The sequence below is a fragment of the Geotrypetes seraphini genome, chromosome 4, assembly GCF_902459505.1.
Source record: "Geotrypetes seraphini chromosome 4, aGeoSer1.1, whole genome shotgun sequence".
Classification (NCBI taxonomy): domain Eukaryota; kingdom Metazoa; phylum Chordata; class Amphibia; order Gymnophiona; family Dermophiidae; genus Geotrypetes; species Geotrypetes seraphini.
The window spans coordinates 94,051,557-94,066,338 of NC_047087.1; the positions used below are offsets into that span (position 1 = coordinate 94,051,557).

The 14,782-nt window shown below is 44.1% G+C and overlaps 1 protein-coding gene and 1 pseudogene across 1 annotated transcript in view; one reads left to right on the forward strand and one right to left on the reverse strand.

The window, feature by feature from the left end:
• The window catches only part of ZPLD1 (zona pellucida like domain containing 1), a 67,710-nt gene extending 67,383 nt beyond the window's left edge, over nt 1-327 (reverse strand). Inside the window, exon 1 of the mRNA XM_033943592.1 lies at nt 222-327. Coding sequence (XP_033799483.1) covers nt 222-327 — 106 coding nt within the window. The remainder of the gene's footprint in view (nt 1-221) is intronic.
• A 3,113-nt stretch (nt 328-3,440) lies between these two features.
• LOC117359693 overlaps nt 3,441-14,782 on the forward strand; it is a 95,674-nt pseudogene continuing 84,332 nt past the window's right edge.

The window sequence follows — 14,782 nt, forward strand, 5'->3', positions numbered from 1 at the left end:
AGAAATGTATTATTATTTAATGGGGAGAAGGAGAACCACTCATTTATTATTATGGTCAGTAGCAAAACTGCTTTTCCCATGTACTTCTGTGAATTTGGCAAAAAGATCATTTTCCACTAATATTTTGAATAGGCTATTATAAATTTTAAATGTTACTTCTAGCAAGAAAATTATTTGCATCTCTACATTTTCAAAGGGGGTCACCTTTGGTTTATACATACCAGGAAATCTGCTGTGCTGATGGGCATCACAGTTGTATCCATTGAATTGGGCAGTCACACAGAGGATGTCTACTATCACCAGCAACTGAAAGCATACTCGGTCCATGGCAAATCCTACAAAAGGGCATCCAGGTCCATCAGTCATCTGTTTTCAGAGTCTCTAATTACATAAGTAATAGATTTACCCCGATGGTAGCTATATCAATTTTGCACAACGGTGGGAAGCAAAATAGCCTCGACCCTGAGGAAGATTGAGTGAAATATGATCATGTCGAGAGAAGCATTTACTAAATCCTAAGATAAGTGATAAAGATATTTATACATATTTATATAAATTAAAAGATAATAAATAATTTTTTAAAAAATATATGCATAAATGATTCGATAAAGATGATGGCTCATGCATATCATGATGCATGAGTGAAGAGCCTGCTAAGGATCACATGGATATTTAATCAATATACAGTACATAATTAAAGGGGTAAATCTATTACTGATGAGAACATAAGAAATTGCCTTTTTGAGCCACTCTGTCTCTGCGGTATAGCTTGTATCCCAGTAGCACAGTGTCCCAGACGTTTTCCTCATTCCACCATGTTTCTGTGATGCCGATGATGTCAAGGTTATCTTTTTGTGCCATAGCCATGATAAGAATAGCCTGTGAATATTCATCTCTAATTACATAAGAACATCATCAGGTAGATGTTAGGTAGGAATGTTGTAAGACAAGGAAAGAATCGAGGGGGAGGGGGGTTGCTTCTGACTAATCGCACATACACTCCTCCCTCAATATTTGCGGGGGTTAGGGACAGAGCCAGCCTGCGAATATTGAAAATTTGTGAATAACTTTTGGGCCAACTCTGACCCAGTCACCCACCCCCAAATGGCTGCCGTGAGTTCCCGTAGTCTCTCGAGACTACGACGGGAACTCACAGCAGCCATTTTGGATAAGTGAACTGCATGGGATGGGAGCATAGGGAGATCACTCCTGCCCCGAAAGACTGCTACTACCAGGTAAGATCTGGGGAGGTTTAAGAGGCGGGAGGGAGGTGGGGGTGATTCCGGTTTTAGGAAATCACGAATAATCAAAATCGTGAGTCCTAAAACCACGAATCGGGAGGGGGAAGTGTACACTCTATGATGCCCTTGTGCAGTAAGGGATGAATTCGATAAACGGTGCCAAAGTTAAGCACCGGGAAGGTCCACACTAGACTTCCTTAGCATGGATCTTGTGTTTAACTTTGGGTCCAGAACTTGTGACTGCTCAAATCTGGTATGAATGCTTGTGCACAATTAATCCTGAATTTCTGATAAACTACAAAGAGCAGCAGTGGATTTTCTACCTCAATACGGTACTGCTGTCTGATTTGAATTTGGAATTGGAATGGTCGACAGTGAAATTTAAAATGGAGGGTTTTTCCTGATTGGCTGGAGCCATCATCTGATTGAGCTCTGCATATATATAGGATTTGAAGCCATTTTGCTATGGCCATGTGATGGATACTACTGATGCGGTTTGACAGGTAATTCTGGATATGCAGAGATCACTTTAAGATGCAAGAAATTTTATAGAAGATTTTTTTGTATATATGTTCCTTTTTATTCTGATGTCTGCTTTTTAAGTCAAGCGATTGTTTTTGGTTTTTAGGTGACCATTTGCCCCAAAGCAGTACCTGAAAGATAGCATGTTGGCAATGGGTTTTCCAAAGCATTTCAAGATAAGATCTTCTTGATTATTCATTTTTTCAGAGACAAATTTGTTGCAGTAAGAAGCACTTTCACTGCAGTAAGAAGTTCTTGTACATTTAAAAACAGACTGGTGAAGATGTAACAGCTGGCCATTGACTGCTAACAATAAATACGTTGTTAGCAGCAGCTACTTCTGAATGGTCCTAAAAAATAGGAAGTGATTATTTTTGTTAAACCAAATGGTAAAAGTTAATTTAAGTATGGGGATCTAATTTTACTGGTGAACAACTAATCACAGTTGAGTATATTGTGATGGGAAAAGGCACAGCCCAAGGAAAATCCTGAAACACCTATCCAAGATAAGAAAACTTCCCTTCACATGCACTCAGGAAATAAACCCCAAGTTAACACTTAGGGCTAGATTCACTAAGCCTACCCATCAAGTCCCGACCACTTAGCGACCCCTTTGCGATCCGATTTCCCTCCGACCCAATTCACTAACCTCTGTCCCAATCATCCTCCGATCCGCGCATGCAAATGAGGGGGAAAGGCATTCAAATGTAGGCAAGCAGAGATTCACTAAAAAAAATGAGGGACACCGACAAAGCTGACCGATCCAAAAATAAGTGACTGCAGAGGACCAGTCGCTTAGGTCCTTTCTGCCGCCCTGCTCTCTGCCCCGATCATGCTTCTTTGTCCACAGTCCCAATCGCCGCCCTGATTCTTCCCCGAGTCTCCTGTTCTCTGCCCTGACTTTGCTCTCTGCCCCGACTCTCCTGCTATCCTGCTCTCAGCCACGATTGACGCCCTGCTTCTGCCCCGAATCTCCTGCTCCAACTCACCGGACTGCTGCTGCCCTGACTCTCCTTGCCTTCCCCCTCAGTGCGAGCCCGTGGTTTTAACCTGCAGATTTAAAGCGTGTTAAAACCACGGGCTCGCAATAAAGTAAAAAACAAGAAAAATTTTTCTTTTCCAGCTCTGCCTGCCACGGAGGGCCAGCGCATGTGTAGACCATCTATAGATGGTCTGTGCATGCATCAGGATCGCTTCAGAGCGATCCATGCAGTTGGTTGTGGGCGTGATTCCGATCGCCCTCATTTGCATGAGGGCAATTCGTGAATCAGTCTACCCCGGACATGGATCAGATCAGATCGTTCACAGATCGGATCCAATCCGTGCCCTTAGTGAATCTAGCCCTAAGACAGAAACCAGAGCTCTCCTGTAAAGCAGACTCATTTTTCTTATCAGACCATACTGCACACAAGGGCAGCTCAGTTTCCTGCACATCATTCAGAGAAAGAAACCCTTAATTGCACAGCTACCTTAGAGTGTGGAGAAACCAGCAGGGAAAGGGTTAAGTTCAAGACCAATGAGAAGTTCCCACTAGTGCTGCCCGATTTCCGATTTAAATCGATTCACCGATTCACTTTGGGTGAATTGATTCTTTTTTTTTTTCTTTTTTTTTTTAAATCAGCCTGGCCGATTCGGAAGTGCTGCAGCCAGGCGAGAGGTGGGGTCACAGGACGAGCTTAGCATGCCCTCCTGGTCGCCCGAAAATAAGCTGCTGGTCAGCCTGCAGGCCAACAACAACCTGGTGCTACAGGGCTGTTCGTCCATTGGGCTGCGACTGGTGCTGGAGTACCTGTACACTGCCAAAGTGACCCTATCACTGGACACTGTGGAGGAGGTCCTGTCTCTGAACAAGTTCCTGCACATCCCGCAGATGACCCGCCTCTGTGTGCATTTCCTCAACGAACAGATCTCAGTGCAGAACCATAAACAGGTGTGTAAGATCGCCGCCCTGCATGGCCTGGAGGAGACCAAGAAGCTGGCCAAGTATCTGGTGGAGGACATGCTGCTGCTCGACTTCGATGAGCTGTGCGCCCTGCCGTCGCCTGTCGAGTCCGAGCTAGCTCTTCCAGATGTCCGTGTTCTGGCTGGAACACGAGCGTGAGACAGGCATGCAGCACAAGCCGGACCTTATGAAGCGCCTCTGCTTTGCCCTCATGCTGGCGCCCCGTGAGACAGGCATGCAGCACAAGCCGGACCTTATGAAGTGCCTCTGCTTTGCTCTCATGCTGGCGCCCCGTGAGACAGGCATGCAGCACAAGCCAGACCTTATGAAGCGCCTCTACTTTGCCCTCATGCTGGCGCCCGAGCTCGTGGAGCATGTCTAGTCAGTCGACTTCATGTGCTCTGACCCAATCTGTCAGAAGCTGCTGCTCGACGTCATGAACTACCATCTCATGCCCTTCAGACAGAACTACCGCCAGAGCCTGTCTAGCAGGTAAGGGGGTGAGGGGTTACATCCAGAATGTGCCTATATGTACGGTATGTGCATAGTGCAGTCCTATGTGTATAGAATCAGCACTGCCCTCGTGTGTGTATGTGTGTGCAGTCTATGTATAATATATAGTATATGCATACAGACTTCATACAGTCACTCTCATGGGTATATAGTTTGGGGTCATATTTGTATTGTCAGCACTGTTGTCTGGTATGTACAGTACATGCACACTACAGATCTGTGTGTTCCTGTATGGTACATGCATGTGTGTGTATGCAATCAGTACTGACCCATGTGTATGTGTTAAGTGTAGAAAAGATACATCAGTGCTATACCAAAGGTCTTCAGTGAATAGGGGCCAATGTTTACATTTGTGCTGCCACCCCCAAACACACACATTCACACATAGGTATCAACTCTGATTCTGCCCCCCCCAAGCCTGCCTCCCAAATGGTCTAATAATCCCAGTTTGACAGCAGTACAGTCAGCTGGCAGTGCAGTGAGCCTAGTGCTTCTCTAACCTGCTCTTCCTGTTGCTGGTGCCAGGTTCACAGTTCCCATTACAATATGTCAAATTTGAAATGTGTATCCTACCAGAGCTAATGTAAGACTGCGAATATGAGCTAGGATTTAACAGAGAGAAAAAGTCTTTTTTGTTTGTTTATTTTATTTATACCACAGCGCCAGTGTGGGTAGGAGAGAGCAAAAGGGGTGAAGAGGCAATAAAAGGGGTGAAGAGGCTATAAAATAAATCCATCAGGATGTTTGAAAAAACACCCAATTGGGCAGGAAAATCGATTCAATAGGCTGAATCGAATTGAAATTTTTTTCCTGAATCGGGCAGCACTAGTTCCCTCACCCCTGCTGAGCTTGTTAAACAGGGAGGGTTGGAGAAATATAGGTGCACAGCCCTTGAGGAGAACAAACCTTCAGTATATCAAGGGAAGAGATTTCCAAAGATTGCAGGGGAAATTTTACAGCCCTTAGAGCAGTGGTCTCAAACTCGTGCCCCAGGGGCCACATGCTGCCCGCCAGGTACTGTTTTTAGGCCCTTAGTATGTTTATCATAATCACAAAAGTAAAATAAAACAGTTTCTTGATCATATGTCTCTTTAGCTACAAATGACAATATTATTATTAAGACTTAGCCAAAAAGAAAGATTTATAAACTATAAAGAGTTTTACCTCATGCAAAATTGTCATTTCTTTAATAAGACATTAATTATTTTTCCTGCAGCCTTCCAAGTACCTACAAATCCAAAATGTGGCCCTGCAAAGGGTTTGAGTTTGAGACCACTGCCTTAGAGGAAATGCCAAATTGACTTCAGCTAACCAGATTAAGATTCCTGACAGAGAAAGCAACGTGGCAGAGGTTTATTGAAACTAAGCATGGCTGATTCTGAAATGCCAAGAGTCTGAGGGTTGGGAGGGAAATTAAAGTGTGGAATGTGATTATGTATGGGACCCTAATGTGAAAGAAGGTTCAGAAATGTTGTGGAAGGCAGATGAAGGTGCCAGTACTTGTATGTAGAAAACCTCTTAGAAGGGAAAAATTTTGGGGGGAATTAAGACATAAGACTCCCCTTTCAATATAAAATATGAATGTATTTTTTGTTCCTAAACCCAAGTGCCTAACCTGAAATAAGGAATAAATGGAAAAGTAATCCATTTCCTGAAAGTAGCATACGTGCAGTGTTGTGAGAAGAAAGGTGGGGGATGGGAACCTGTTTCTCTCCTATTGAATGAAACTAAGCAGAGAGGCTAGCAAAGGGGTTCATTGGGTAGATATATCAGTTTTGGGAGAATAGATAATGTGACCATTTATTTTTTTCATCAAAAGAGGACATCTATTAATTGTCAGTCCCGCCCCCAATCCCACCCTAGCCCCGCCCCAAATCCCACCCCCAATTTCTTTCATTCATTTTTCATGTACATATATTATCTTATTAATTCATAATGGTAACCATAAAAAATTTTTTTAAAACTACAAAGCACACTATACGCATAGAAAATGTTAATTATCATTTATATTTGAGTGGGTTTCAAAGATGTCAAGGCAGAAGACTTTAAAATATGCAATGTCACCTCAGTAACTATAGAAAAATAGACAAATATAGTGCAAAATATAGACAGCAGATATAAATTCTCAAAACTGACACATTTTGATCACAAAATGGAAAATAAAATCATTTTTCCTACCTTTGCTGTCTGATGATTTCATGAGTCTCTGGTTGTGTTCCCTTCTGACTTCATTTCTTTCTTTCTGCACTCAGGCCCAACAATTGTCCTTTTCTATTCCCTCCCTCCTTCCTTTCTATGTCCTTAGTGCCTCCATTGCCTCCTTCCCATGCCCTCAGTGCTCCTTCCTATGTCCTTAGTGCCCCTTCCTGTGTTTTTAGTGCCTCCAGTGCCTCCTTCCCATGCCCTCAGTGCTCCTTCCTACGTCCATAGTGCCCCTTCCTGTGTCCTTAGTGCCTCCTTCCCATGCCCTCAGTGCTCCTTCCTAGTCCTTAGTGCCCCTTCCAATGTCTTAGTGCCCCCAGTGCCTCCTTCCCATGTCCTTAGTACCCCTACCTATGTCCTTAATGCCCCAGTGCCTCCTTCCTATGCCCTCAGTGCTCCTTCATATGGCCTTAGTGCCCCTTCCCATGTCCTTAGTGCCCTCAGTGCCTCCTTCCTATGTCCTTAGTGCCCTCAGTGCCTCCTTCTTATGTCCTTAGTGCCCCCAGTGCCTCCTTCCCATGTCCTTAGTGCCCCCAGTACCTCCTTCCCATGTCCTTAGTGCCCCTACCTATGTCCTTAGTGCCCCTAGTGCCTCCTTCCTATGTCCTTAGTGCCTCCTTCCTATGTCCTTAGTACCCTCAGTGTCTCCTTCCTATGTCCTTAGTGCCCCCAGTGCCTCCTTTCTATGTCCCCCGCACTGCCTTGCAGACTTTGTCCCACCCCCGAAGCCAGCCTGCCTGCCTGCCTACCTCCCTACCTCCCTCCCTGCCGTGCCAAAGCCAGCCTGCTTGCCTGCCCACCTCCTTCCCTCCCTGTCGCAAAAAAAAAAAGCTTCCCTCCTTCCTCCCCCCCCCCCCCCCCCGGTCAGCCACCGCTGCTGCACTTCTTACCTCCCTGCTATTGCTGATGCTAATTGCTGCCCAGAAGCCTTCTTCCTGACGTCAATTCTGACGTCAGAGAGGACGTTCCGGGCCAGCCAATCAATGCCTAGCTGGCCCAGAATGTCATGTCCAATGTCAGAATTGGTGTCAGGAAGAAGGCTTCTGGGTGGCGATTAGCAGCAGCAGCATGGAGGTAAGAAGAGCAGCAGCAGCGGCGGACCGGGAGGGGTTTAAATCAGGTACTGAAGGGAGGCTTTTTTTTTGTGCGGCAGGGAAGGATAGGAAGCGATCGCCTGTACCGTTATCCCTGCGCACAGCTTTGAGATGCTGTCCCTGAAAACTGTCTATCACTACTATCACTACTATTCTATAAAATATTAAGCACAAGCACTTTATAATTTATTGAAAAAAACATATAAAGTAAAAAAATCACACACTATAAGGTTCCTATGAGGACAGCTACCATACGTTATACTGTGTGGCATTCTGAGGAACTCGTGTGTAGTTTCTTTAGAGCTTTTTATTTAAGCTCACTATTTTGGTGGCTAGTTTAAGTCTAACAATTCTGTCCCTGAAAACTGGACATTTCGGCGTCCCGAAGCTGTGTGTGAGAACAACGAAACAGGGGATCTGAAAAAGGGATGGTCTCATTCAAAACGGGACGTATGGTCACCTTAAGGATAGACCTTTTAACCCTGATCACCAGTCTTAGATAGCGATAAGGAAGCAGTGGTGTCCCAAGGGGGGGCGGGGGGGAGGTCCACCCCGGGTGCACACCCAAGGGGGTGCACAGCTGGCCACCCTCCAGTGTTCTCCCTAGGGCAGTGGTCGGCAAACTGCGGCTCGAGGCTCGTCTACAGCAGGGATGCCCAACCTGCTTTCCTTCCCTTCTCACTGCCCTCCCCCAAGCCACCGCCGCCATCGGAGAACAGGCCGGCACCGTGTTTTGAGATCGCCCTGCTTCTCTTCCCTGCAGGGCCGACCAACTCTCGCCACCCGACGTCAATTCTGACGTCAGAGAGGACGTTCTGGGCCAGCCAATCGCTGCCTGGCTGGCCCGGAATGTCCTCTCTGACGTTAGAATTGACATCAGGTGGCGAGAGTTGGTCAGCCCCGCGGGGAAGAGAAGCAGTGCGATCTCAGAACACGGCGCCGGCCTGTTCCCGATGGTGGCAGTGGCAGCATGTTTCCCAATGGCGGTGGCATGGGGGAGGGCAGGGAGCCAGAAAAAAAGAAAGGGGGGGGAACAGGGAGCCAGAAAGAAAGAAGGGAAAAAGAAAGAAAGGGGGGACAGGGGGTCAGAGAAAGATAGGGGCATGGAGAGAGACAGACAGAAATAAAGGGGGCAGGGAGACAGAAAGAAAGAAGGGGCAGGGAGAAAGAAAGGGGAAGGGCAGAGAGAGAGGAAGAAAAAGTTGGGTGAGGGAATGAGGTCTGGAGGAGAGGAAGCATACAGCAGGCTGAAAGAAGGGAAGAAATATTGGATGCATCGTTAAAAGAAGAAAGTGCAACCAGAGACTGATGAAATTACCAAACAAACGTGGGAAAAATGATTTTATTTTCAATTTAGTGATCAAAATGTGTCAGTTTTGAGAATTTATATATGCTGTCTATATTTTGCACTATGGCCCCCTTTTACTAAACCGCAATAGCGGTTTTTAGTGCAGGGAGCCTATGAGCGTTGAGAGCAGCGTGGGGCATTCAGCGCAGCTCCCTGTGCTAAAAAACGCTATCGCGGTTTAGTAAAAAGGGAGGTGGTATATTTGTCTATTTTTGTATAGTTGTTACTGAGGTAACATTGCATAAAGTCATCTGCCTTGATCTCTGTGAAAATCCGCAGAATATAAATGATAATTAACATTTTCTCTGCGTACAGTGTGCTTTGTATTTTTAAAGTTTTATTGTTGGTAGATCATTTTGACTTGGCCACGAAGGTAAGGGGGATGGAGGGGAGCTGCTGAAAGACATCTAGTAATCCTTGCAGGCTTGACTATGCAGGGAATTATTTTTGTAAAATCATGTTTTGTTATGGCATTATTTAGACTTTAATTTCTATTAATGAAAATGATATAAAATTACTTGCTTGTTTTTATGTGCGTGCGCTGAAGGAAAGTGGAGAAAGAGTGGGCTGAGGACGCTGAAGGGAAATGGGGAAGAGAGTGGGGAGAAGACATGATTTATAAATTGACAATTGTACAGAATATTGTTTCTTTTTATACTTTAATATAATAAGTTCAATATAAAACAATTCAGGGCTTGTGTGGATGGAATCAGATGGTTTGCGGGGATGGTGACCGAGCTTACGGGGACAGGGAGGGGAAGGAGACAATTTTTTTCCCCCTGTCATTCTCTAGGCTCTGCCACAAATCGATTTCGACTATGTGCGGACGAGCGGGGTGTCACTCGGGTTGACGTAGCCATCGTAGCGCAAGCGGACACGGGGTATGGCTCTCAAAAAAAATCTTAATCATTGTACTGCTGATTTTGGCTCTTTTGACTAATGAGTTTGCCTACCACTGCCCTAGGGCCTTTTAGCCGGGTGCTGCGCCCGGCTAATTTAGATGATCGCCCGGCTGCCATCTATCGCGAAACCTGCCGCTGCTCAACATTTTAAAAAAAAAACAATCCCCACTTCTCACCGGCTTGGCGATTTCCCACCTTAGTCCATTGCAAACTCATGCTTCAGGGCTTTAAGATGTGCGTGCCAGCTTCCATTCTCTTCCCTTCGAAACCGGAAGCTACTTTCCAGGGGGGAGGAGAAGAAAGGCACGCACACGTTCGAGGCCCGGAGCATGAGTTCGCTAGGGCTAAGGTCAGCGACGGAGGGAAGCTAAGGGAGACAGGTTAGCGATGGAGGGAAGTTAAAACTTGTCTTGCTGCTCATCCTTGCTACGGGCCTTCCTGGCTGCCAGGTCCTGCCTACTTTCTGTTTCCGCGAAGGCAGGCCCAGCAACGAGGAAGGCCTGAAGCAAGGAAGAGCAGCAAGAGGTCAGCAATAGAGGGAAGCTTGCGACTCCGCCAATGGAAGAGATGAAAAGAGAAATGCTGCTGCTGCTGCACCCGGGGAGGGGGGAAGAGAGATGCTGTTGCTGCACCCAAGGGGGGAGGGGGAAAAGAGATGCTGCTGCTGCACCCAATTGGGGAGAGGGAGGGGGAAGAGAAGTGCTGCTGCTGCACCCAAGAGGGGGAGGGGGAAGAGATATGCTGCTGCACCCAATGGGGGAGGGGAGGGGGAGGAGAGAAATGTTCTGCTGCTGCACCCAATTTTTTGGGGGGAGGGAGAAAAGAAATGCTGTAGCACCCAATTGGGGAGGAGAAGAGAAGTGTTGCTGCTGCACCCAATTGGGGAGGGGAGAGGTGATAAGAAACACCAGGGAAGGGAGAGGAAAGAGATGCCAAGACCATGGGAGGAAAGGAAAGGAGCCGCCAGACCATGGAGGGGGGGATAGATGTCAGGGGGGAGGGGAGGAGGCAGATGCCAGACCAGGTGGAAGGAAGGAGAGAAAGGAAGGAGAAGAGATGCTAGATAATGGAGTGGGAGGAGGAGACGGAAGGAGAGGAGAGAGATGCCAGGGCATGGGGGGAAGGAAGGGAAACTAAAGGAGACAAAATGCCAGACCAGAGGGAAAGAAAGGAGAGGAGATGTCAGAGGGAGAGATAGGAGTGAGATGCCAGGGCATGGGGGAGAGAAGGGAAGGAGATAGAGATGCCAGACCATGGGTTGGAGTAGGAAGGAAGGAAGGAAAGGAGAAGAAAGAGATGCCAGAGCATAGGGGAGGGGGTGAAGCCAAATTGAATCAGGTACAAAGGAGAGAAAGGGCATAAGATTTACAGTTTATTGAAGGGACATAGAAAGAGGGAAGATGCCATATGGAACAGAGAGAGGGTGGACAGACGGATGCAAGGGGCAGAGAGAGGGTGGACAAGCTGGATGGAAGGGGGCAAAGAGAGGGCAGATGTTGCATGGAAGGGAGAGAGGACAAACACTGTATAGAAAGAAGAGAGCAAAGAGAAGATGATTAAAGCAGAAACGACAAAAGATAGAAATATTTTTTTTGTTGCTTTACTTAGAATCAAGTAGTATTGTAATTGTACTTATAAAATTTTATAAATAGGAAGTAGAAATAAGGCAATTTTTTGGACTAAATCCTTTTCCTCAGGTCGGGACAGGATACCATAACAGTAGTGTTCTGAAGAAAGATTTGGCCTCTGAAAGTTAATTGAAAAATGGATTAGTCCAATAAAATGGTATTTTCTTATTTCTCATTACAGTATTTGTTTTATTTTTATTTGTTAATTTGTAACGTGGTGATTGTTATGTATCAGTTTTTTCAAATTTACATCTACTGTCTTTATATTTTGCACAGTATTAGAGGACATGTGTTACTGTTTTTGTGGTGTTGTATTGTAAGCAGAGTTGTATTGTATGGCGGTTCAGTTTAACTTTTGTCTACATATTTCTATTTTTAGTTTGTGATTATTCCATATTGGGCGAGGGTGTATCTCTGTTCTATGTGTATGAAAAGAACATAGTTTTCAGTTGGCATTGACTGCAGGATCAATTGACTGTGCGGGATCTGGCTTGTTTAGTTTTACAATGTATGTGTTGGTGTTCTAGTGCTCACTGCAGTGTTTAAGATGCTGCCTTTTCCTAGGTACACTCTTGTGCGTTATGTGGATTGTTACTAAAAATCATATTTTTCATATATATAAGGGGGGTTGTCAAAAAAATGATGGGCCCCGGGTGTTACATATGCTAGGTACGCCACTGTCAGGAAGTACTTAATAAGCAGAGCAAGCAAGGTACTGCCTGTAGAACTTGCCTTAATGTTCATTAACAGTGAAACAGAGCAGAGAAACACCTTGGGTAGTTCAGAAGGCTAATGCAAGTGGACTGTAAAAAGGACTGCTTATAAGTCTTCTGTCCTAAGGAGCAAAAGCCAGAGATTTTCTGAGATTGATATTAAAATGGGGCAAGAAGCCTGAAGAATTTGAGGTAGTTTTAAATCATGTGATTATGTGATTGGCCAGGACTGAGAAATTGCCAGTATTTTGGAGCTGTGATTAAAACAGTCAAGTTGAAGAAAAGATTTGCTAGGTTTTCCTTTTTCTTTTGTGTTGGCTCAGGGGAGAGCCTAATAAAACCACCTTTGCATAAAGAGGTTTGGATGCAGAACTTATTATTGGGAATGCAATTCTGATTTGGCCAGTCCAAGGTTTCCGCTCAGCTTGGTATTTGGCTATGGTATAGACAGGCTATCACTCCATCACAATATAAATGACACTATTCTATAATATCATGTCTAATTTCTGGAAATACCCCTGACCAATGCGTACCTCTACCATGGTCATGCCCCCTTTGAAGGGAAAACACAGGAGAGTCAAATCCACAGAAATACCACTCAGACTCAAAATTGTGGAAAAGTCCAAAAAAGACTAGTGAGCTCAAGATATCAAACACAATTCTTTATTTCTTCAATATATCATATGTTGACTTGACATACGCATGTTTCGGCCATAGAGGCCTGCGTCATGAGTCTCGCAAATCTGTATAAAATTCAAGAGATTGCATTCAATGTTCCCTAAAAAGAGTGCATTCACTGTTCACTAAAATTTCACAGATCGCGCTGTAGAAAAAAACTCTTGAACATTGCATATGACGAAAAAGTGTTCAAGAGGTTTTTTTCTACAGCACGATCTGGCTATATGTATCTCAAAATGTAAAGCCAATATTGTTTTGAGTGTAGCTGCTGAGGTCTCTGTGATATTTACAGGTATATAAAGAAGAACTAAAGTATTAACATAGGAAATATTGTGTGAAGAGAAGAGACTATTGATTACTAAGAGTGAAATCTACTGGTGATCTATTTGATATTGTTAGCTTCACCTATCTGCTTAATTGTAGCCATAATAAGAATGATTCATAAACTGAGAAACATTTACCATTAAAAAAGTAATCAACCTCAGAAATCACATAGCACACTTTAGTACCTGCAGATTTTAGACGTGAAAACGCCTCCTCTGATCAAAAAAGATGGCCACATCATAACTGTACGGGGTTAAAAAGTTTTATGGATTGACAACAGCGATTGCTGAGGGCTGAACAAATATGGATCCATAGACTGAACAGTGAAGAACCGAATGGGTTAAATTCAAGACTTGAGTGGGGTATATTCCTTTAACTTGAATTCTATCGCCTCTTTTTGTAAGTTCATAAGTCCTCATTTTAAGATCACAGTCTTAAGTGCTGTGGTTTCTATGTGGCTTTTGAGCACTAAACAAATAAGTCACTACATAAATAAGTTACTTAGTTATGCATTTGGAATAGTTTTTATTAATATATTTGAAAAACAAGAAACTTCTCAAAAATTAAGAGAGAGACAAAAAGCAAAAATAAAAAGTAAAAAGTAAAATTAGAAATTAGAAATTAAATATTATGAAATAGACATGGACTTACAACAGAGTGGATACAACTAAACTAATAAAATGGCACTCTTGTAAAACTATACATTTTCTGACAGCCATCACAGTTTTTTTGAACTTGAACTTTGGCTTTCTATTCCGATTAGCAACATAGTAACATTGAACTACTACGTGTAAGCAGCTAGATCAGCACTTTTACTGCACAACCACTTCCGGGTTTTGACGTCATCTCCCGGGAGCTTTTTAACCCCGTACAGTTATGATGTGGCCATCTTTTTTGATCAGAGGAGGCGTTTTCACGTCCCGTTTAAAAGGTATGTCTAGGTGGCTTCTTTAAACTTGTTTGAAGTTGTACATAAGTCCAGTTTTGATATAATTTTCTTTTCTGGCTTTAGTTTGATCGGATTCTGTTACACCCTGAGGCAGCAAGTTGGTGAAACGCTGGCCATCGTCGGTGTACCGATCATAGATAAGTTGAAAGTTTTTTTCATCTATCATTTGCAGAGACAGCCCTGCTTATAGTTTACTTAATAGGGAGTGCAATGGAGGTTTTATGCCAATGAGGTTACCACCCAACCACCTTTATCCACCATTGTGGTGGTGGGAGGGCATTTGTCTGAGGCTTTTTCCTCCGTTTTTGAAATATACACCCCTTTAAACTAAAGCAGCACTGCCTTCACTTATTTGTGACATCATTATCTCTTGTGAAAGTGTGGCACAGTATATTCATTGATATTTCACATATCCGAGTTTCTTTTGCAAAACTTCAAATAAGACATAACAGCATAATACCCAGAAGGTTCGAGTGGGCGGTATAGTAAATTTGAAACTTGAATACATTGTTAATACCTCGACTCTTATTGTGACGAGTTGAGTCTTGATTTTCTTCCCGAAACTCAACAAATTGAATTTCAAGATTAAGTGAATCTGACAAAAATATAGGCCAATGTTTATCAATCATTTTGTGGCCAGAATGAGTCAAATAAAATTATATGAGCCTCCCCTTCCTCCCTCTCCCTTGAGGCGGAATAATGATGTATGTTTTGAGATCCCACCCA